General features: G+C 44.4%; 9 protein-coding genes across 9 annotated transcripts; 5 read left to right on the top strand and 4 right to left on the bottom strand.

The window, feature by feature from the left end:
* Positions 1 to 892: 892 nt before the first annotated feature.
* On the bottom strand, positions 893 to 2,762 carry V865_006733 (uncharacterized protein; the record flags this gene model as incomplete). The annotated part of the gene is made up of 5 exons (XM_066230490.1): positions 893 to 1,757; positions 1,839 to 2,099; positions 2,266 to 2,423; positions 2,526 to 2,588; positions 2,667 to 2,762. The coding sequence occupies 5 exons, from the start codon at positions 2,760 to 2,762 to the stop codon at positions 893 to 895; spliced, it is 1,443 nt and encodes a 480-aa protein (XP_066086587.1).
* Positions 2,763 to 3,296: 534 nt separating this feature from the next.
* On the top strand, positions 3,297 to 4,843 carry V865_006732 (uncharacterized protein; the record flags this gene model as incomplete). The annotated part of the gene is made up of 6 exons (XM_066230489.1): positions 3,297 to 3,405; positions 3,476 to 3,553; positions 3,611 to 3,768; positions 3,840 to 4,091; positions 4,178 to 4,618; positions 4,778 to 4,843. The coding sequence occupies 6 exons, from the start codon at positions 3,297 to 3,299 to the stop codon at positions 4,841 to 4,843; spliced, it is 1,104 nt and encodes a 367-aa protein (XP_066086586.1).
* A 962-nt stretch (positions 4,844 to 5,805) lies between these two features.
* Positions 5,806 to 8,259, top strand: V865_006731 (uncharacterized protein; the record flags this gene model as incomplete). Its single annotated transcript, XM_066230488.1, has 1 exon — positions 5,806 to 8,259. One exon carries the CDS (start codon positions 5,806 to 5,808, stop codon positions 8,257 to 8,259), a length of 2,454 nt encoding a protein of 817 aa, XP_066086585.1.
* A 584-nt stretch (positions 8,260 to 8,843) lies between these two features.
* Positions 8,844 to 9,949, bottom strand: V865_006730 (uncharacterized protein; the record flags this gene model as incomplete). The annotated part of the gene is made up of 3 exons (XM_066230487.1): positions 8,844 to 8,999; positions 9,182 to 9,494; positions 9,585 to 9,949. 3 exons carry the CDS (start codon positions 9,947 to 9,949, stop codon positions 8,844 to 8,846), a joined length of 834 nt encoding a protein of 277 aa, XP_066086584.1.
* A 477-nt stretch (positions 9,950 to 10,426) lies between these two features.
* V865_006729 (uncharacterized protein) lies at positions 10,427 to 11,991 on the top strand (the record flags this gene model as incomplete). Its single annotated transcript, XM_066230486.1, has 4 exons — positions 10,427 to 10,845; positions 10,916 to 11,014; positions 11,131 to 11,479; positions 11,599 to 11,991. The coding sequence occupies 4 exons, from the start codon at positions 10,427 to 10,429 to the stop codon at positions 11,989 to 11,991; spliced, it is 1,260 nt and encodes a 419-aa protein (XP_066086583.1).
* A 159-nt stretch (positions 11,992 to 12,150) lies between these two features.
* On the bottom strand, positions 12,151 to 13,802 carry V865_006728 (septum formation protein Maf; the record flags this gene model as incomplete). Its single annotated transcript, XM_066230485.1, has 10 exons — positions 12,151 to 12,226; positions 12,329 to 12,384; positions 12,456 to 12,524; positions 12,638 to 12,680; positions 12,755 to 12,794; positions 12,897 to 12,957; positions 13,090 to 13,181; positions 13,245 to 13,320; positions 13,500 to 13,604; positions 13,695 to 13,802. 10 exons carry the CDS (start codon positions 13,800 to 13,802, stop codon positions 12,151 to 12,153), a joined length of 726 nt encoding a protein of 241 aa, XP_066086582.1.
* A 384-nt stretch (positions 13,803 to 14,186) lies between these two features.
* Positions 14,187 to 15,710, bottom strand: V865_006727 (septum formation protein Maf; the record flags this gene model as incomplete). Its single annotated transcript, XM_066230484.1, has 10 exons — positions 14,187 to 14,265; positions 14,359 to 14,414; positions 14,527 to 14,595; positions 14,686 to 14,728; positions 14,792 to 14,828; positions 14,883 to 14,943; positions 15,017 to 15,123; positions 15,232 to 15,298; positions 15,367 to 15,471; positions 15,561 to 15,710. 10 exons carry the CDS (start codon positions 15,708 to 15,710, stop codon positions 14,187 to 14,189), a joined length of 774 nt encoding a protein of 257 aa, XP_066086581.1.
* A 394-nt stretch (positions 15,711 to 16,104) lies between these two features.
* V865_006726 (uncharacterized protein) lies at positions 16,105 to 17,124 on the top strand (the record flags this gene model as incomplete). The annotated part of the gene is made up of 3 exons (XM_066230483.1): positions 16,105 to 16,453; positions 16,576 to 16,664; positions 16,819 to 17,124. 3 exons carry the CDS (start codon positions 16,105 to 16,107, stop codon positions 17,122 to 17,124), a joined length of 744 nt encoding a protein of 247 aa, XP_066086580.1.
* A 4,268-nt stretch (positions 17,125 to 21,392) lies between these two features.
* Positions 21,393 to 22,361, top strand: V865_006725 (uncharacterized protein; the record flags this gene model as incomplete). The annotated part of the gene is made up of 3 exons (XM_066230482.1): positions 21,393 to 21,793; positions 21,855 to 21,944; positions 22,058 to 22,361. 3 exons carry the CDS (start codon positions 21,393 to 21,395, stop codon positions 22,359 to 22,361), a joined length of 795 nt encoding a protein of 264 aa, XP_066086579.1.
* Between the last annotated feature and the right edge of the window lie 209 nt (positions 22,362 to 22,570).

Raw genomic sequence — 22,570 nt, 5'->3', positions numbered from 1 at the left:
TGTTCGTGATGCTTAGTACTTGAACGGATTGCAAGAAAGTGATTTAGCCAGATAAGTTCGCTGACTGATTGATGCGAGTCGGTCTCTGATCGACAGAAAGTAAAAGAAAGGTCTTGCAGGTAAGCACTATATGTCTCGATGAGATGAGTCGCAACATTACTCAATTCTTTTTTATTTTTATATACTACTTCACCGCTGTATCGAATTAACAGTTAGGTTCACCGACCCATTCATTGCTCATCTTGTTACTCCTTATTCCTGATTAATGAAAGGGAATTTGATCATCAGGCCGGTAATCATCTCCTATGATCTCAAATAGGTCTCATCATACATCAAAGGATCTCAACGGACTGTTGTAATTGATCGATCGACCCCTACTCCCCATCTTGATGTATATCTTGTCTTGGCTTTCGCAAATTTGCCTGCCTTCTCCGTGTGTCAGTGTCGGCGCGGTCAGCTAGATTTAGAGCAAATCGCAGCAGGTATGTCTAGATATGATACTTCGGAATGAGTGACCAGGACACAAGTGTGTCTGATTACAGTATCTGATTCATTGATTGGAGCCATCCCTGATAAAGTACACTAAAAAGTACAACATTATTTTTAGGATCATACAGTACAGATATGTAAACCTAGATCATTCGCGGATATAAATTTTCACTCTTGACACCTTCTGAGACGTTCGTTGACCTCACCAACGAGATATTCTCACAATTCTCATCCACTATATTCGAGTGCTATAATTCCTTCCAATACCAATGTTCTAGGACACTCCATCTGAGCTCTCGTACATGTACATGTCAATAGACAGTGATAATGATCCCTTTCCTCCTATAATGGTTCAAACCAATTAACGTAGTCTTACCAATATGATCACCTCTCTCCATTTTGACTATATCCTTACACTCGTCTTCCTCCTCATCCCACCAAGTGGCAATCCCCCAACATTCTCTCCATTCCCTAGCCCATTCACCTCCCTCTCTAGCAAATCACCATTCTTCAATTTCCCTTCTTTCCGTCTGTCCGGTTCCTCCTCCATCAACTCATTCTCATCCTTCTCCTCCGACGCCAGGAATCCCAACAAGTCATTAGGTATCTCCTGCATCTGCACACTAGGCGCTCCACCAAGATATCTCAATTTCTCTCTGATCGTCATCCGTATCCTCTCGAGACTTTGTCGAGTATTCAGATTTTGAATTTTACCAGTAAGTGGAGGATGAAGTTGATAATCCGGACCGAAGAATTCCGTATAGTTCGTTTCGGGTAGATCATTCGGTAAGTTCAAACCTAGACAAACTCCAGTTTCGTACGCCCAACATCTAGCTACACTACTTTGTCTATACCCACCTCCTCCTAGGACCAATAATGGGAGACTAAACGATTTGATGAATCTCACACATTCTCCATGAGCCGCTATGGACAAATTGAACGTTCCTAATCTATCGCATCCTAATGAGTCGGCACCACACTGAAGGACGATGGAAGATGGTCGGAAGGTGGTGATAGTTGGTTCCATTACGGATTTAAAGAGGGATATATATGATTCATCATCTATACCATCTTGCAGTGGTACATTCAACGAGAAGTATTTTCCAAGGTCTGAACCAATTTCGGAAAGGTTACCTGTACCGGGGAAGAAATCGGCTGAGTATTTGTGGAAAGATACAGTTAAGACTCGATTAGAGAGGTAGAAGGCTTCTTGGACACCGTCACCGTGATGGATATCTATGTCAATATATAGTACACGGGGTTGATACCTGGATGTATAGCGTCACTCTATCTGATAAGTCTACGTGTCACAGTGTCACTAGGAAAAGACAGGGTAGATTGATACTCACCTTAGTAGCTCCAATATACCCAAAACTATATCGTTAACATAACAAAATCCACTCGCCTCTCCTTTCTTCGCATGATGTAAACCCCCACTCCAATTGATGGCTATATCCGCAGAATCGCTCGATAACTTCCTGGCGGCAGCTAAACTCGCTCCAGCGTATTGTTGACAGAATGAGAAAAGGTCGTAGAATATCGGGCAATCATCTCCTACATTGAATTTCGTCCAGTCTTTGGTGAGGTTCTGGGCGTTTTTGGGAGTTACCCTATGAGGAATACCATGAGTCAATATTTAAACACATCGAATTATCTGGTTCTGAAATGCTCTCTTCCTCTTCCATTTTAGATCGTCTCAATGGCGATGTGTGACAAAAACATGACTATCTTCACACCAACACCCATCGCTCATTTTTGTTGGACACACCCGCTCACCTCTTGAGGAAATCCACATAATCCGAATCATGAAACTCCAACAACTCCTGCTCCGTAGCTTTCCTAGGCGCGTGCATCGTCATTCTCTCATGTAGCTTGTACCCCAGGACTAGTTGATTGGTAAGTTCCATACGATGTGGTCTCATTGGATGACGTTCCTACCACAGATGACGACACACCGTCAAGGTCAGCTAAAGTCATTCTCCTCATCTTGATGAGACCTATCAAGCTGAGATGGAAGTGTGAAAACTGCGACATACCCCATAATGATAGTTTCCCACGTTCTTGGGATGATAATACGCTACTCTAGGTGCCGAGTGGGGCTACACACCGTACATAACTCATCAACTGAACCTACTTCGACAATCCGATTCAATAGATAAATGGTTTGCTTCACTCACACCCACCAGACCATCTTCCTGCTCTGGTATACTAGCTGATCGGCGATCAAAGAAGAAAGGGCTTTCTGAGAATGTCGGATAGTCCGTTAAAGTCATTGTGTTGGTATCAAGGCTCTTGAGGAGGAATATGAGTTTCTCGAAGAGCGGTTATGGTCAAGGTCTATATAGTGTGGTAAGGAGGTAGTATACTCATATGGTATTGGACGCCTTCTGTTACGACTGGAAGCTGTCAAAATATTCAATAGATGTAGAGAGGTGAAAAGGTTGAATCAAGAGAACAGTTCGAGTTCGAGTTCCCGAGTTGTTATGTTTGCCACCTAATTTATCTCGAATTTCGACTTCAGGGTTTGACTCATTGGGTGTTTACCCTTTGGTTACGAAACCATCACAAGTGGTTCGTAATGATGAGTGACCAGATTAGAAAATCATTTGTAATCGGTTGTTCTGCAGTCCTATTCCCGGTTACTCGCAATGTTCTCTGTTCTCTATCCTCTGTGATCACATCGACCCCTTCCCAATACAGCATTTGCAGCTCTACATTCTATCACCAGTTATCACCATAAGAGAAATCCATTCACACATACAGACAGCTACAATCAGCTATTGTGATTCGGAAACTGGCCATCTGAAATGGACCAACCGGTAGCTTCATCTTCCCGGCGTTCTTCGTCAATTCACCAAGAAGAGGAAGATTATACTACTCGACTAACTCTTGAAAATGCCTCTCAAGCTCAAATAAGTGAGCTACTCTCTGCTGCATGGTTCGACATTTACTAAAACGACAGTCAGCTCATGAACGATTTTGATAGTACGAGCTCATCAAAGAGATTCCAGTACGATATACCAGCTCACTGAGCTAGTATCGGAAATCACTAGGAACATAGCTGGTAAGCCCCTCGCCCTCCTGGATGTGTACGGTATTGATAATATTAATCGCGATGTAGGTACAAGATGGTTAGCTCAGAAACAGAGTATAATAGACATACTCGTTAAAGGTTTGTATCTCAGTTTGACCTTTGGCAGAGGGTATTCGACTTTAGGAGAAGAATATACGGATATATTACCATTTCATCTGCGGAGGGGAAGATTACCCTCAAAGAAGGTAAGCTACGTTAGTTTTCGGAAGGGTTCATAAGAAGGACACGTAGCTTATATGTTTTTGTGATGAAATAGAGAAGGATAATAACGATTATATTCTTACTTCTACCTTCTATGATATTCTCACCTATGACTACCAATTACCTACGAACGACTACATCGAGTGAAGAGCAAACTCAACAAACGAGATTAGAAAAAGTCAAGAGACGATTGATCAGCTTGATCGACTCTCCACTTGGACGAATTATACCTGAGATACATATGATACTATTCCTGTTTAGAGGGAAATTCTCCGAGTTGGCTAGGAGATTAACGGGATTATCATATGTGAGTGAAGCGAGATTCGTAAGATAATGGGAAGATGGAAAGGAAAAGGGGTTGTGTCTGATATGCTGATATGATGCTCGATATAGGTATCTACCCTTCCACCTAAACCTATAGAAAGGAAAGCACCATCATACGAGCCTTTAGGTTTATTGATGCTATTACCATTTTTATATCGATTATCGACACGACTTCGTTCATCAATATCTTCTTCTTCTTCTTCCGAAGAGTTATCTAAGCCACAAGGGCATTTACCAATACCAACACCATACAAAGATGATATCCTCCCACTATCACCTCCTTTAACTCCACCTCTTACAGCTCAACAGACCATCCTGTTAGAATCGCACAGTACAGCTAAATACAACGAAGCCAACACATATCTCACTCCTGACGCGTTGGAGTTACCCGAGAGACAGTGTACCCTATGTTTGGAGAGTAGGGGGACAGGTGAGGGGTCTGGTGGGACGACGGCCGTGACGGAATGTGGACATGTGTTCTGTTGGGGTTGTTTAGGGGGGTTGGAGAAGGTGAGTTAGTAGATTTTCATGATGGTTTCAATCTATTATCAAGGTCGTCTCATCTCCTTCCTCATCCTGACAAACCTATTTGTCGTTTTGATGATGATCATCTCATATGTTTGTCCCGATAGATTGACAACTAACGATGTATGTCTTCTGTTCGTCTAGCTCGAATGCCCATTATGTAGACAATCCTTGCGGATGGAACGTCTTGTAGCAGCTTATAATCTGTAAGATGGTAATATATTGTCTTACATATGCTTGACTCGCTTCATATCAGATCAGATGACTATCTAGATGATGTTGTATAATCAGTATGTATATCAAATCCAACTGGAGATCCCACGGTTTTGACGATTTAATAAATCACAAGTTGAAACAGGAGTATGCACGTGTAACATCCTTCTCCTCTTTAGCTTGTCACTTGCATGTTCCTTTTCCTATCGAGTCCATCCATGACCTTGTTCGTTACGGAACCAAGTGAGGATGATGATGTACTCTCACGGACAATTGGATAAATGACCATCCTATGTGAAATATCACTCAAGCCACTGCGCGACTGTTTTTTCCTTGTCTTATCCCTGATCTGGTTGGATTGGATTGTTTGTTGAATTTGACATTCGAGATTTGATCCCTTGACCTTACCTCAGCTTAGCTTGGAGGACTAACTAATCGTTGTATGCTTGCATCTGCAATGACATCTCTACGCTTGAAAACATTCTTATCATCAATATCCATGGATAACCTTTCAGACAGAACGAGCGAGTGACGACAAAACGATTAACGACCGAAAAAAAACAGACACAAACAAAGCACGCACATAGATCCCTTAATTTCCCTTTCACCTACAGTCCTTCCCTTCGACCTCAACTCGACAAAGCAGCAGTCAAACAAGATAAAGCAAAGACTAAAACTTAGAAACACAGGTATAGACAGGAAGGCCAGGTGCACCACGGACAGATACAAGATAACATACAACATAGGCTGAGTTTGATTGTGTTGTGGTGCTGTCCTTCACTCGCTGCCTAAAGGGGGGTCACCCAATCATCCGCACAGACCAATCAGAGTAGTGACAACTGGTAAGTCGATCAACCTTATATGTCATTCAACCTTGGCCCAATTCATGTGGATCCACTCGTACTCATCATCTTCTTGTAGCTATACCTCTAAACCTAAACCCCAAAAACCACCACACCATGACAACAACTACATCCACACCTCAGCGATACCCCACTTCCCTCTCCCAAGCCAATCCCCATCCCAATCCCAACAATTCAGGTCCCTCTCGTACTCGACCCGTCATCAGAGGCTATCCAGCACCTTCCATCGATTCATCCATCGGTTCTCCCCCTTCTTCTTCTTCCTCCGTACCGCTAAATGAATATTCCTCCTTGGCCGATCTACTCCAACAGGCTGGATACAAGGAGACGAGGGTATTCACACCTGAAGCAGAGAAGATACCACGCAGGAAAGGAATAAAGAAGACTTTCAACGAACAGGACGAGGATGAAATCAACAATTTATATGGGACTTATGGATTCATACGTCCCGGTGTGAATACTCCCATGGGTCTAGGATTGGGTATGGAAAGAAGTCAAAGTGAAGAAGAGCGAATGATAAGACATCAACATATAACTGAACATGGTCTACCAATGAAATCATCTTCCTCAATCTTACGATCTCTGGCTATTCAAGATCAAATCTCTTCTTCTCTACCTAAAGGTCAACAGACTCCTACAGGGACAGGCGAAAACGCAGCCTCATGGTGGAACGGATGGGTCAAACCTAAAATTTCACCTGTAGATAGTCCCTCGGGCGCATCAGATACGTCAGCAAGCGTAGAAGTGGGTTTGGGATTAGCCAAGAATGGAGAAGGAGTAAGGAAAGTTAAATCAACTATTGATATTCGAGATCGAGATAGAAGGGCTGGAACAGATTCACCACCTCAAGAACAGAGACCACCGCCACCTGATGCACGTCAACGTGTTATCTCTTCTCCTACTCGATTTATGGGAAATGCCAATACTAATGCGGTTGGGTATATCTCTTCAAGAGACAATGATGTGTTCACATCTACTTCGTCTTCCCCACCACCTCCTCAAATGGTTGATGAAGACGAATATGGTTATTCACCTTTACCAGAAGATTACGAAGCGCAGTGTACAGAGGATGAAGTACTCTATTCAATGGGCTTAAACGATTATACCTCTATTTACTCTTTGGGTTCATCATCGAATTCAAATGCCACATCGTTAAGAGATACCGCATCGATAATTTCCAATGACTCGTTCAGACTCGCCAATGAGACGTCATCGACCATAAGGGAAGATAGAGTAGTAAGGGAGATCAACGAGTTTCAGATGTATCATGCTTACGATAATGAAATTGGAAGAAGGATCTTAAATGATACGGTTGATGTGGATAGGTATTTGGAATTTGATTCACCAGATAGTGAAAATATCGAATTACCCAATCACGATGACGAAGAAACTCGCATAGGGATGGATCATGGTGTACCTAGAATACCACTTCCTATCACTCCCCAATCTGCTTCGTCTTCATCTTCGTCTGCATGGACCGACGAACATGAACAGCAACGACAGCCAAATGTAGAAGTCAAGAAGCCCTTGAAGTACGGCGATAGAGCTACCAAGTTGCGCATAGCCCATTCTACACCTACCTTACGACAAACTGCATTATCTTCCAACTCGACCTCGGCTGTACCCCTCCCGGAAGGATGGTTGGGGTCAATCAAATCAGCTTTATTAGGTAAATCCGCCGACCCTCCCGCGCCACCTTACCAGAATGAAGTATCGAAACCTAAAGGACCCATCAAGATATCAGAAGCTAAACCTGCTTTACCGACTCTGATCACAACCTCTCCTGTAATTTGCGATTCACATTCCAATGAGGCTGTCGATCTACCTCCTGTCCCTGCTATCACCAGACCGAAGTTGGTACACCATACGACGAGCATATCCAACTTAGCTCTAAGTCTCATGAGTAAACCATCTTTGGCTAAATTGAGAAGTGTCATGCTACGTCAAGGACAAGATCAGGAGACGATCCCAAAGGAAGATGAGGATCATCTTGTTCTGTCGCCTAGGTTGAATTGGGATGAGCAAGGTAAACAATTTGCTGGGTGGTCACCTTATAAAACCCGTTCGACCGACTCACCATCACACACTCCTGGATTATCGGGTAAAGGGGATATAGATTATTCTAAATCATTTTTCTATAAACCGATCACACCACCTAAATCCAGTTCAACCCCATCGACTACCGTCACACCCTCCACTCCCCCTTCGACAACGACAGCGGATAAAGGAACATTAAATAAGAAAAGATCAATCAAATCGCTCAAAGCTGCCCTCCTCCTCCCCATGGCACCTTCCCAGCCTCCCGTCCCACCTATCCCAGACCACCTAAGTCATCTTGCCACTCCTAGGAAATTACGGAACACCACTGGACCACCGATATTGGCGATTCAGAGTCCCGGTGCGTGGGTGCCTAGGGAATTGGTGTTGGAGGGTGAAGAGTGGGATGCGAGAGAGGGAGATTGGGGTAGAGGAAGAGGACGGGCGAGTGGAGTGGGAGGTGGGGGAGGGAAAGTCAGGAGGAGGAAGAGTAAGAAGATTGTGAGAGATTAGGATTAGACGAATTTTGACGAGTTGGTTTCACGGAATGTTTTTTGCAGATGATACCTCGATGTCGAGTCGATGAGAGTGAGGAGATACCTATATCCGGACGATGTTGACCCTTCCATTTTAATGTCATTTAATGATTTTTGTCTCATATACTACATCACTAAAATAATGTCTTCCTCATTCGTTAGTTATTCTATCTGTCGTTTCTCTTTTCGATCATATCGGACAATCAGTGTCTTCATCCCGATTCTTTACTCATTGTTAGCATTTGTCTTTTGTCTTGTCTTGTCTTAGGTACATACAGTTTAATGATATGATGTTATGTTATGATATCCTGATGAAGTTACTTTACTATACAAAAATCATCATTCAAGCGACTTAACGAATCACGAAATCTTGTTTTCTTGGGACGGAAATCGTTAAATGATAGAGTATATAATATTCCATGAGCATTAGGTGCATACAACATGATTGATCGAAATGCGGGTCTACTCCTTACTACTACTGTACACCCATCCCAACACTTGGTATCTATTCTCGTTATCGGTCAAATTGGACCTCATTACTTCACTAGCCCAGGTTCGGGGCTACCTCTTACCATCAAATGTATTCGATCTCCTCTCTCCTACTCTATCTAAGAAATCTTTCTTGTCCAAATACCCTCCACCGTTCTTCCTATTCAATGCTAGTTCATCGGAAAGTCCGGTGGTCGAGCTGGTATGCGATTTCCAATCCATCTGAGACTGTGATAGAATTCTTAAGTCAGCACAACCAACCAACCAACCAACCAACCAACCAACCAAACAACCAAACAACCAATCAATCAATCCAAGATTCGACAAGAACAGAAGAAGATCAAGTCGATGAGATCGAGAATTATGTTCAGTATTTCGGGGTAAGACCATGCGATTGACGATTGACTCACCTTCTCCAGCGTAGTCATCTTCTTACCTTTGTCTAAAGCTGCCGACATGGCTTCCAGACTCTGACGTGGTTTTCTCCGTATGGGAGGACCTTTCGGACGGGGTGCGGGTGCGGATGTGGTGATAGGAGGTTGTTGTTGTTGCCCTTGAGTGGGTACAGAGAATGAATGATCATCTTTCGGTATATCACTCTGATCTTCGGACGTGTTCGTAGTATCTTCCTTGGATTCTGAGGTAGTTTGATTTTGATTTTGATCCTCTTTAGACAAATAGGCTATCGTCTCTGGATCATCCTTTTTCAATTTGACTGTCTCACTATACATCACAACACGATACAATACATCAACTGTCAGCTTCAATACGTCTATCCCTTCACCCGAGGATGCCGTCTTTCAACAAGCTCACTATATTATTTCCCCTGCGAACCTCCTAGCTCGTGTAACTTCTACCAATTCCTCCTCTTCTTCTTTTTCTTTCGTATCATTCGTGGAGGTCGATAGTTCAGCTTTCATCCTTTCGAACTCTTCTCTAGCTTTTCTCTTCCTCTCTTCAATCTCATCTATCTTCCCATTTACCTCATCATTCTCAATCTCATCTTCGTCATCGGAAGAAGAGGAAGTAGCTGAATCCGACTCCTCTCCATCCAATTTTGCTCTTTTGATTCTCTTGGACCCCTTTTGAGATCTGTTCTTCCGTTTCGGCGAGGTAGGTACATAGTCGCCGTCGTTCTCCGAGTCGGAAGAGAGGTCGGCGTTGGCTAGTGTTGACATTTTGAGTTGGGTGTATGAGTTGACAATGTTAATTATAGAGGAGAGAGAGAGAGATGTACGATCATTTTATCATGTTTGTTGTTGATTTGGTGTCGAGTGCCTTAAAAGTAAGCTTTGCCTCGATTTGTAATATCCATTAGAAAGTCATTTGATCCCGCTAACCAAGCCTGCATAATGGTTACCCCGCACTGTTACCCCACATTTGGGATCTACGATTAACTTCCTCGACGTGTCGTGAAAGAAAATCAAATCAGAAATCAGACAATAGTCACTCCTTTATCCTTTCGGACCTCCCAGTTGTCGCAAGCGGACCTCGACTTGTAAACAAGGACAACCAACGAAGAGCAACGGGGGAGCTGGTCCCAAGCAAGCGCACCGCCTATTCTCTACTGCTGTGTGATTTTGATCTTTCCTTCAAATATTGAACAATCTTAATTCGCATTTCGAGTTGAACTTCCCTAGTCAAATCAACTCAATATGCCATCCCGTCAGAAACTCCTGATTATCTCGGTGATTTCATTCATCCTCCTGTACATCCTCATATCAAGATCATCATCAACAGCCTCCGATCCCTCACCACATGACCCCTCAAGACGCGAGACCCCTAAAGTTCAACCAGCATTCAAGCAGCGATTGATAGCAGTAGGCGACCTGCACGGGGACATAAACAACGCTCAAAAAGTTCTACGTATGGCCCATCTCATCGATGACCAAGCTAATTGGGTAGGAGGAGAGGATATATTGGTCCAAACGGGCGATATAGTCGATAGAGGTGCGCATGCACTAGATATATACAGGTTGATGCAGAAATTGAGAGGACAAGCTGAAGGACAGGGAGGGAGGGTTGTCAGTGTGTTGGGGAATCATGAGGTCATGAATGCTATTGGTGATTGGAGGTGAGTCGATGCTACTTGAAAAGCTCACATCCATCAAAAGGCTGACGGTTTGGACATGGGTATCGTTCAGATACGTTACTCAAGACGATATCAAGGTGTTTGGAGGGACCAAGCGCCGTCAGGAAGCTTTGGCTAAAGATGGTTGGCTAGGTGCGGAATGGTTAGCCAAGTGAGTGCAATGAAGTCAAACATACTCTACTCTCAACATCGTCATTCTTCGTGGGGAGATTACAACTGAGGTATTATGCTGATTGTGCTGATTCGAAATTTACTATGAAAATCCAGCTACTCAATAACAGCCTCTGTCCCTCTATCTCCCCACCCATCCTCACCAAGATTATCCTTCACCCATGGTTCACTCCGACCTTCATTCCCCAGTCTCCTCCCCTACCCGGATGCCATCAATGATCTAGGTAAATCGCTATTGACCAAAGCACTTAATCCACCGTTGAATCCGCCTTACCCTCCTAGTCCGTATAGCGGTCTACCGAAGGATCATACAAGGGAAGAAGCGGAGCTGTATGCTGAGGGAGGCCCATTATGGTGGAGAGGTCTTGCAGAGAGGGAGGAAGGGCAGGTGTGCAAGTGGGCAGAGGAACTGAAAGAGAAATTGGGAGTTAGGAGGATAATAGGTGTGAGTGCTCCCCCATGGATCGATGGATCCACGAATTCCTTACTATGGTTATGGTTTGAGTTCCATCTTGGTGGTTTGGCTGAATACACAGAGCTGACAAGTGATGTTGAATGTATCAGGGCCACACTCCGAATTTCGAACATATCGTATCGAGATGTAATGGTTCAATCATCATTATCGATACAGGTATTTCCTCAGCTTATGGAGGTGTATTATCTGCTCTGGAGATTGTCTATACTCTGACACCGGTCAAGGAGGCAAAAGAAGGACATAGACAAGATCCGTTCATTCTCGCATCTACGATAGATCAAGACGAGGACAAGCGTCAGGGAGAGAGGGTTATCGAAGATGAGCAGGTGGACGCTAAAGCTAGTGTTAGAGGCGGACTGAAAGGCAGGTATATAGAGAGAGAAGAAGTCCATGCGATATATGAGAAGAGGAGGAAATGGATAGCTGTGGAAGAGAGAGAAGTGGTTCTGTTAAAATCTTATAGATATATGCATCGACCATAGACTGTACATGAGGAATATCTACCATCATTCTGGGATAATCACTATTAGATATATCCTCGAAGAGCTTGGTGTTTACCTACTGAAGCTACTGACGGTTCCGGGTTAAGATTCGCTCGAACTCGAAGGGGTGACAACGGGGTAAAACCTCTGATGTAATCCTCAGTTCCAAGCTTTATCGAAGATCCCTTGATTGTATAGCTCATGAATCCATCTCCAAAAGTGAGAAGAGGGGAAGCTAGAAATACAATTAGTTAGTTTATGGCTGTAAAAAATCACTAAGTGCAAAATCGGTGCTGGGTATCGTCCAATACTTCTAATGTATAATTAGTGTACTGACCCAGCAACATTATCATAATCCCCATGAATGGATTTCACCAATACTCCACCCATACCCTACAGTGCATCATTCATGGAATCAGTCAAACCTATCACAATGTTATAGTAGTGCGAATGCGGGTACTCACTTGAGTAGCAAATCCACCTGATCGATCTAACCCTTCTTCGGAATCGACATAAGCTTGGATGAATTCCTTCTGTTTCAGTGAAAGTCCTTCAATTAGTGACAGCAAGCTCTGAGAATACAGCCACAGTGCATGTCGTATATCCTGTATCGTATATCGTATGGTAGGACGAACGAATAGCTCACAGAGTTGTTAGCGAACTGTACAACGGTACTAGCTGAAGTTGAACTGCAGTAATGGTCAATCAGCTCAGCCCAGCCCGATCCAATCCAACATCAATGATCATTAATGGTGTGACTCACTGGATCTTGTATACTCCTTGGATATTTTTCGCCGGAACCACTGATTGAACATGATAAAAGATCGATCAGTAAGCAACAAAGCAACGAAACTTCCTCATACTGTGAATCGAATCTATTTGGTCAGATTGATCAATCGACTTACTAATGGAAATTCCAGTGACTATCTCACACTGTTTCCCATTCATTTCATTCAAGATCTTCGACTACAATTTTACAGCAATTATCTAGTCAATTCATTCGGCGTCTTGACCATGACCGAACGCATGGCCATACGCTGTACATATGTAGTAATAAGGAATGGACGGGACGGCCCCTCAACCGAAACTCAAACTCACCTGCTCTTCCTTCGTACCTGGTTTTTCCAAGATCCTACTAACATGTCCTTGATGGGATTCAAAAGATGGTGGGAAAATGACTACTGTGTCGGCTGTAAATCGATATTAACATGAAAACTAGAAGGTCAGTCAAGCTCACGAATGAAATGACTTACCTGAAATAACCAAGTCTGGTTTCTTAAATTGCTTTTCATTTTCATCATGAGTCGATCTCAGAAAGACTTCTCTCGCCTACCGCATCAAACCGTATATCAAATTCAAATTCAACTTCAAAGTCAGTACTCTTACTTACACATAAAAACATGAGAAGATCAATCATCGTAGTAAAGATTGAGAAGATGATTAGGTGCGAAGATCATACCTTACTGCAAGGCTATTGTAGGCTGACTGATCACTCCACCCCGACTCACCTTCTCAGTACATGTAGCAATTGGATATTTAGTCAAATCATAGTTGAATAACTCATGTGAGAGGTCTTCTTTGAAGGTCGAAGGGACGATCTCAGGATGGAACCCCTACAATACATCGAACAATACAACATACACGTCAACCTCAACATACTTGTAGCAACACGGAGGAGGAAGAGGTATTACACGTCCACGTACCACACGAGCCAGGATCTCTTTCCTCCTTGGACTAGAAGAAGCTAAGATGATTCTCTTATCTTTGAATATTTCGAATACTGGCAAGTTCAATCTGGGTGAGTCGAACATGATCGGTATGTTATAGGTCAGAATATACCAAACATCCAAGAATGACCTGTTTTGTACATCGACGGAGATGGAAGATAATGTGAGGAAGTGTGAGGGATAACAAACAATAAGACTCTGAGACCACAAAGGAGACTGATTTCGATGGTGATGACGTTTTTGATGGTCGGATTCGGATCAATCGCCAAAGGGAGGCAAAGTAGGGGACCATGATCACACTGCTTCCAAGGGTACAGCTGCAACCAAGGCGATTTATCGTGGAGGAAATCTATGCATGTTGTGGTCATGGTGTTGTAGTACAGTGGTGAACAGTCAAGAGGAATCATCCTCTTTGATGAGTAATTCAAGTATACCGGATACCATGTGCTATATCCTGTAATTGCACCTTTACTCCTTCCATGCTTCGTCGAATACACCTTCCGAGTCCAGCTCGGATATCCACCTCCAGAAAGCAGACGAAGGGAATCTAGAATGAGATGAGAACAAAGAGGGTTAGCCCAATTCGTGTACTATATATGGTATGATACGAAAGGGTGCTAACAGGGATAGTGATACTCACCCAACACAATTGTTGTAATCACCATCTATCTTCTCTATCAACACTCCTCCTAATCCCTAATACCGAAGTGTATACCATCAGCTTTGGATTTGTGTTTGCGGACTGACAAGGGGTCCTGGTATGGGACGAGCTATAGTGTGATTATAGAGAGAAAATCCCTTCCCTCACTTGAATAGCGAATCCACCAGCTCTATCTATACCTTCTTCAGAATCTACATAAGCCTGAATAGTTTCTTTCTGCAAAGTCCAGCGATACGATGAATCAGCTTTTTCTGTCTGAGCGGCACCTTTAAACCGTAGTTTGTTGAAGGTCTGGAAATGACATACAGAATTATCATAGAATTGTACAAGTGTCGAAGCCGATATCGATCTGTATAAAAGCCTGATTAGCTACCTTCTACCGTCATTCGCGAAATGTCATAGCTTGACTTACTGAACTTTGAATCCTGGCGCTTCCACGGTAGGATACACTATCCCAACGGAATCAGACGATGCTTCGGAGGAATCATGGACAGCTGACATACCTATCGATACACCAGTGATCACCTCGCATTGTCTACCCGACATGGAAGAGAGACTTCGTATCTAGAGTCAAATCAGTATGACATCAATCGGAATTCGATATGCGATCACATGGAGCATCTGCATCACAACTCACCTGCTCATGTTTGTTTATTGGTTTCTCCAATACTTCCGATATCTCACCGTGATACTGTCCACCTTCGACTGTATCTTTCTCAGGAGGAAAGATTACCACTGTATCGGCTGTGGTACGAGATATCAGCTAAGAATCCAAGATCCGTATCATGATAGATGATGTAATGAGATTGACATGATGGTCGACTAAGTGGAATGATTCAGAGTGATACCCACCAGAAATCACCAAATCAGGCGGGTCATACTCATTCTCCTTGACCAACCTCTCATACACTTCCATTGCCTATCATTGTCATTTAATTCATCAGCTATGATCCTTTGTGTGACATCCGGGATCGAGATCAAGCTGACCTTCTCTGCACCTGTCGCTATCGGATAATCAGCCAGTCTCCCCTGGAATCTAGAATGCGGTAAATCCTCTGCGAATGTCGAAGGAACTATCTCTGGGTGGAAATCCTAAACTGCTGGTCAGCACTGCTCCACTATAAAATCTTAACGTGTAGGAAGTGATGTTGCGATAATCGTAGTAAAGGGAGGGCACTTACAGCCGCAGCAAAGATCTCTTTCCTCCTTGGACTGGCAGAAGCCAAGACCACTCGCTTATCCTTCAATTTCTGAAAGATGGGTAATGGAAGTGCTTTGGGACCGACTGGTGAGGTACGGGTGAGGGATGATTTGGAAGGTGCTTTGCCCATATTGAGAGGTGTTTGTCGTACAGACGTGCAGAGCTTCTATTTGCTGACAGTGACGATGTATATCTAGTCTATATTGATGCTGCGTTTGCTATAGTCAGTTGTCTTCGCTGCTCTACTGTCATCATTCATTGCTCGGCCTGATGCTGTTGTTGTCACGTCGGAGATCCTTGTGTTCTCCGTCTGCGATCCATCTATGATGGTGGAGGTGCACCCGTAGAATGACGTCTGGGGCAAATGAATTTCTCGATACGAGCGAGGTATTCTCGATCTGAATGCCGTTAAATTGTAGGATCCAGTATATATATTCAAGTGTTCCACATCCCACTATCCTATCGAGAAGACTATCATTCATCCATAATTCACTATAGGTCTAGCCAGACGGTAGCAACACAAAATGGGCGCCTCATCATCCAAAGCAGCTCGTCGACTCCCCACTTCCACTACCTCATCAAACATCTCCAGAGCCACAGCGCAAGGTGTCAAACCTTCTACACCACCCTATGGCGGACATCCACCTCCCGGATCCCCAAAACCCCCTCCAGATGGTCAAGAGCCCGATCCCTTGATGGAAGCTCCGACGTACCTTGAACAAGGTCTTGCAGGTGAGACGAGGACTCCCTCAGAGCAAGAAGGCAAAGTCCAACCTGGAGGCAGGGGCGCGAACGTTGGTGCTGATGCTGATGCCAAGGGGATGGCTAGAGGTGGGATGGGCCGAGTGGAGTTTAGTGGAGCTAAAGATGATGGTGGGTTATACAAGCTCAACAGAGCATGATCATCATCCTGTATATCCTCGATGACCTGAACAATTCATTCTGAGTGTCCGTCTCGTCATGTTCTCAACTGATCAGTTAACCTATTCCATCAGCTATCACCAAAGACGCGATGGATCCTCAATTCATGAACAACCTAAGCAGAATAGGTCAAGTACGGATCCAAGATGCAGGGGAGTTTGTTGTGAGTTATGTCCTCATTCACATCTCTCTTGAACAACAAGTCATCCAGTATACATCTTTTATCTCATCATCGGGTATACCATATCTTTGCTGTTATTGTTAAAATTCAGTTTCAAAGCTCATTCTGCTAATAATTTACTAAAACCGAAATATAGCCAACCCAAGCTCAACGTACCCTTCTCTCCCGATCATCCCACCCCGAATACACCACTCCCCTAACTCCCTTCAGCGCTCCACCCACCAACCACCTCACCGTGCCTCTCCTCGTCTCACTACTTGACAAACTCAAGTCGCTCTCGCCCACCCAGGACGTCTCGGCTGTGTATAAGGAGTATGGCGTAGAGCAGAGCGTGATGGACGACGTGAGGAGGTTCGTCAATAGTGTTTCGGTCGCTGAGGAGGATGAAGTTAGGGTTGAGGAAGGGGAGGAAGTTAGGGAGATGAAAGCTATCTGGGTATGAACGATATGGGATTTTGTAGAAATCAACACAAATAAAATATAGTAATAGTACAATCAAGAAAATGCATTGAAAATCATTGTAGAGCAATTAACATCGTGTTCGATGCGTATCTCGTCTTGGCGTGTCCCTCGCTCCCGGATGACCAAAAATCTCTCCTTGTGTCTATAGTGTATTCACATCCGACTGACCACACCATGGAAGCAGAAATCGATTTTGTGTGATGGCTGAAATATCTGGCAGATTGCATGCGTATACACAGATCGACGTGACGTACGTACTCTGCCATCATCAAAAACCAACCTTGAATTCTACCCAATTCACACCTACATATATATCGCTACAATATGACAAGGATATATATAATGCTGTCCTTCTGACAACAGAGCAATCTGTACACCAAATCATCTACAGCCATACACCGCATCTCGGTGAACTTTAAACTTCAGGAAATCGAATTACCAAGGTCCATTCAGCTCGGCCGGCCCTCGCCGAACTATCTTTGTCAAAAGTCCTCCTAGCTCTGCCCGTCGTTTTTCTACGCTGGATCAATATCCCAAAGTATGGAGAGAGAGGTATGGAATGCATATGACGTCTAAGAAACAGGGAACGGGCGAATCAATCCCCATACTTGGCTGTGTTTACATCATAAGCTCCAACTCTACAGTCATAAAAGTAGATTGACTGGACTGCTGTATACTTTGAAGGGGAAGGTATATAAGGACTGTCACCAACCTATGCATATATCTTCGCCGCATTTATCTCAAACTCTATCTTAGCTACGTATATAACACTTCGGACTTTCGATTGGAGCAATATTCGACCGAATTGCCGGGACAATTGAGGAGAGCGAGTTTGGGGGAAGGAGGATCGTTAGGAAGAATGAAGATCGTTAGGGAGAATGAGGATGGATAGTAACAAGAACTGGCGAAGTAGTGAGTTGAAATGGCCTGATTGATCGACCAGCACTAGATGATTGCAACGAATTCGATGGGGAAGGAAAGCTGATGGGGCTTGAGCCATGATCGATGAGGGATTGCGAGAGATCGAGAAAGACTTTTCAGGTGGGGCGATTCGAAGCCGGATATCTTTACTGAAAAAAGCACTCGACAACTCGACCATGAAGGACGCTGGCCAAGAGTTCAGATTTACCTTCTCTCTGTCACATAGAAGGTAAGCTACCTAATCTGTTCGAATCCAACAATGGTGAGGCGGCACCAGAGTATGATGAGTGCCAGATCGATGTTTCGCGAAGTCCTCCTTCGGTGCGGACCTCAAGGTCAGCGAGGAGAGCTTCGCGTGGCATACATCAATCTGGCACTTACCGTAGGGACCATCCAGGGTTCATCCTCTTCAGACTTGCTGCTGCCGGCTATTGGCCAGGTGCTGACAGGAACCGAGTCAACAACGGTGGCCGTACGGGAGCAATTTCCTTTTACCAGGATAAAGTTCGAAAGCCCCAATCGTGGCGGACTTCAAGATGGCACCTTGTATCAAGAAGAGAGTATCGACAAGATCGAGGGAGGCATGAGGTAGATGAGTGGTGGAGGGATACTAAATCAAGGTCTATGATGAGGAATGCTCACCAGTGTAGAGAAGCGAAAATGAGCATAGCAATCGTCCGACTGACTCCTGCTTGACGCATCGGATCTACAGTAGTATTTCACCTTGACTCATAAGCTCTTCCCGTCGCAGAAGCAAGGCTACCGCTCGATGACCTGGGTGGATGGTCAGTTCTGATCTAAAGGTTTAATTGTCAGTCGAACCGCCCAAGAGAGAAAACACAAGAGCATGGGTTGTTAGGTGGCATAAGGGTTCATCGATCACACTCGGTAATCAGAAGTGTCGACGGCATTCACCCAAGCCCCTATCACATACCGGGCTCAGCTGAATACCTGTATTGAAGAATTTGACTTGATTTCACTCACCTACCAGAGATTCCCACATAAACACAAATCTGCTAACGGTATATACCGAAGAGGCCGAGACGGACCATCATCATCGGTGGGTCCATCACACCCAGCAGTCGGCACTGCTCCCTATCGTAACCGCGTGGTAGGGAAAGCACATCGACAGACGGAGGTGAAGTTGTACACCATCGGAGGAAATGAGAAGCATTGGTCGGATTTCAATGGAAACTATGCTGGGCTATTGAGACGCAAAGCATGTCAGCTGGAGTAGGTGTACAAGGCACACGTCCCTTCCGACCCTCTTGGCAGCTCTTCATCACATACTACTGTAGAACTATCAACCAGCACATACCTGCCAGCAGTAGGAACATCGACGGAGATTACGGACGGTCCACTAAACCATCTGGCTACACTCACCTACGATAACTGATCCATTCAGAATGATACTTATGATCCCTCTACTAACCTTCTATCATATTGGCTTCAGCAGTCTCTCATACCACTGACAGTTTGACAAAGTTGGATAGTAGCTTTGATGTTCGTGCTCGAGGACGAAGAAGTCGAGAGGGTATTGGGGTTGTTTATTGACATCAACGAGGGGTAATCAGTAGTTCAGCTTGGACCTCGTCTCGCATTCGATGCATCGGTGAGTAAGGCCTAGGGAGGTACGGACTCAGCAGTGTCATGATATGGTAGTTCGAGGGAAGTATAGCAACGTATGAAGTTGATAAGAGTTACTAAAGTGAAGAGGAGTGGGGAGTCCTCGGTTTACTGAGTTAGAGTTATTGACATCTCTCGTCAGCTCCGATAACATAACCTGAGTGATTGAGTACTACATCTCCTACTCACTACCCCATGACCGATGAGGCTGATGGTCTTCTTGTAATATAGGTATTGACCAGTTAATCGGCAGTACGGTTGATATCCTATCGGAGAGGTGAGATGTGTGATGATTTGGTAACTAGACCTGTTGTGTCATATGTGAAGTCAGTATCCATCCTTGACCAATTGACTAACCCATCCCTAACGCCAACTAGGATGCTGTTGTACTCAAGAAATTATAGCTACTTGTGAAAGTGACAGATGACAGATCGAACCATTTGAGATATTTATCCAAATAAGGAGAAGAAAATAAGGTTAAATGGTGAATCGATGATTACAGTATGAACGGTCTGAAAGTCGACCGTGAAATCGTCTAGGTGCAGTCGTACTGACTGGGTGGGTACTGATCATCGGTACTCGCTACTGAGGATAAGTTCCAATAGAGATGATTGAAAACAACGAGAGGAGAAGAGGAGAATGAAAACAAAAGTCATACGTTCCAATTCAATCATGTTGAGTGAGTGAGTGATATCAAGTCGAGTTGATCGATGTGGTGTAATCGGTGGTCTGTGCGTTCCTTTGGGTGATGATGTACCTTCTATCACCACTGACCCTGACCAATCACTCAAACATCCAATGATTTACGGCACATGTCAATGATGTCTAGATATCAGAACGTCATCAGACAGGAAGCACAGCGCAGGAGGGAATAGGAGATGGGCATCATTGCAAGTACCTTGCCACATTGTATGTCTGATCGGGGATTCCTACCTTGAAGCTCTTATCACCAACCAACTCGACAGAGCTGACGTGATGTCATGGACTAAGAGATGTACTCTGATGATGTAATGGTATCACTGGAATCATTCACATGTCTCTCGATCAGGGACCCAAGAACAATACCAGGTCGAAACAAGTTGACCTTATGTCACGCCAACCCTAATCCATGTAGGGCTGTCGAATGAACGATCCTCTCGTACGATACAATGGGAGATCTTCGACATCAAGATCGGCCGGATCAAGAATAGAACAATGGCACGGGAGTTTCCTCGGCCAAGCAATTAACGGATGTGCCAGAGACTTGTAAGAAGTGACTATACTGGGTTGGAACGAATGGAACCAAATAAAAAACCCTTGAGGCTGTGATCGTTCTGTCCATGTCAACCACCAAAAATAAGAGTCGTCACTCTTCAAAGATACCCAACAGTGCACATAAATGACAACAAGGTTCCTCCAGCTCGTCGCAAATCCCCACAAGAACCCTTGACCGGGCATGATACCAGAGCAACAGCAGAACATGACAATTCTGTAATGTTCCACCACATCGATATCGCCGGAAATACCTCCATGTTCAACTGAAATGAGAGTCGTACTGATCTTCTACTTGCTCTGTGCTGTAATGTACGGTGGCACGGTACATTGTAGCATTAAAAGATAAAAGAATGTAGAGAAATGTAACTTACTGTTATTTTCGTTTCTACACTTGAATTAATTTCACCCATCTCTGGTACTTACCTCAAGGTCATTTGTTAAGTAAAAATGACACCCCAAGTACAAGAGAATACTCCGACGTCAGATTGGGAGACCGTAAGGTCGACCATGACGATGTCGGAGGCCTGTGCGTGGGAATCACTCGATGTTAATGCCGTGATTGATGGGGTTTGCCACCCCGAATCCACCACCTCCCCCCAACCTCCTCTTGGTCTCGAGGTTTCACCTCCTCGAACCCTCAGAGTGACCCCCTCCCCTCTCCCCTCTCCCCCCTCGACTCCCCCCTTCACTCCTTTCGCAGTCTTCTCGACTGAGGAGATGAACAGAGTTCCTCTTCCGTCCTTCTCGACGCTTCTCCGTTCCGACCCTTCCCCTCCCCCTCCCCCTCAACCATGTCCTTCGGAGATCCCCAGAGAGGACTCCATGCCTGTTTCTGTAGGGGTGATACAGTGAGTAAACCTCTTCTATGCATGCAAAATCAATCTTCACTGCTAATTTATCTTCGTATAGGTCGGTAGAAGGTGGCGACCGAACGGTTGGTGGCAGTGGCACCGTAGGTGAAGGAAGTGCTTCGATGCCCAAAGAGGAGAAGAAAAGAAAGTAAGTACGAATGTTTCTAATCATATTCCTAATAACACTTGAACTCATTACAAGATTTTGTGAATCATTATAATATGTTTCTAATGCTAATTACGATTTTTCATTTCTTATAGGAGTGGAGACTTTTCTTCCTCGGCAGACGAGTCCTCAGGGCCAGTGACTCCTAAGAAGAAAGTCAAGTACTTGCCCACCCCGTCTCCCTCTCCCACCAAGAGGAAAAGGGGGCGACCGCCCAAGCCGGCCGTACCTCCCCCTGCTCTCTTCTCGGGTGCGTCTGTGGTGCCGACACCGCAGACGTACTGGGAAGTAGTTGAGGCCCAATCCTGGGATGAGATCGACAGGATCACCAGGAAAGGGTGGAAGGTACCTCACAGAGGGCCGGCCAGGGACGTTTGGTCTAGGCAAGAGGATGAGTGAGTAGAAGATAGACCCAAAAAAAAACTCCAAAAAAAATAAAAACATAAATACAAAAAAAAAAAAGACAATCGTATGAGAATGAAAATAAAACAGATAAGAATGATAAGAATGATAATGATGAAATGAAATGAAATGAAAAGAATGCATACGATTGAAAGAAACCATGACGAGCAATTGTCCCCCATAGCAACCTCTTCATTTCACTTTTC

Source organism: Kwoniella europaea, chromosome 2, assembly GCF_036810445.1.
Source record: "Kwoniella europaea PYCC6329 chromosome 2, complete sequence".
NCBI classification, from domain to species: Eukaryota; Fungi; Basidiomycota; class Tremellomycetes; order Tremellales; family Cryptococcaceae; genus Kwoniella; species Kwoniella europaea.
Note: the sequence above shows the minus strand (reverse complement) of the source record. Positions and strands in the feature narration are given on the sequence as shown.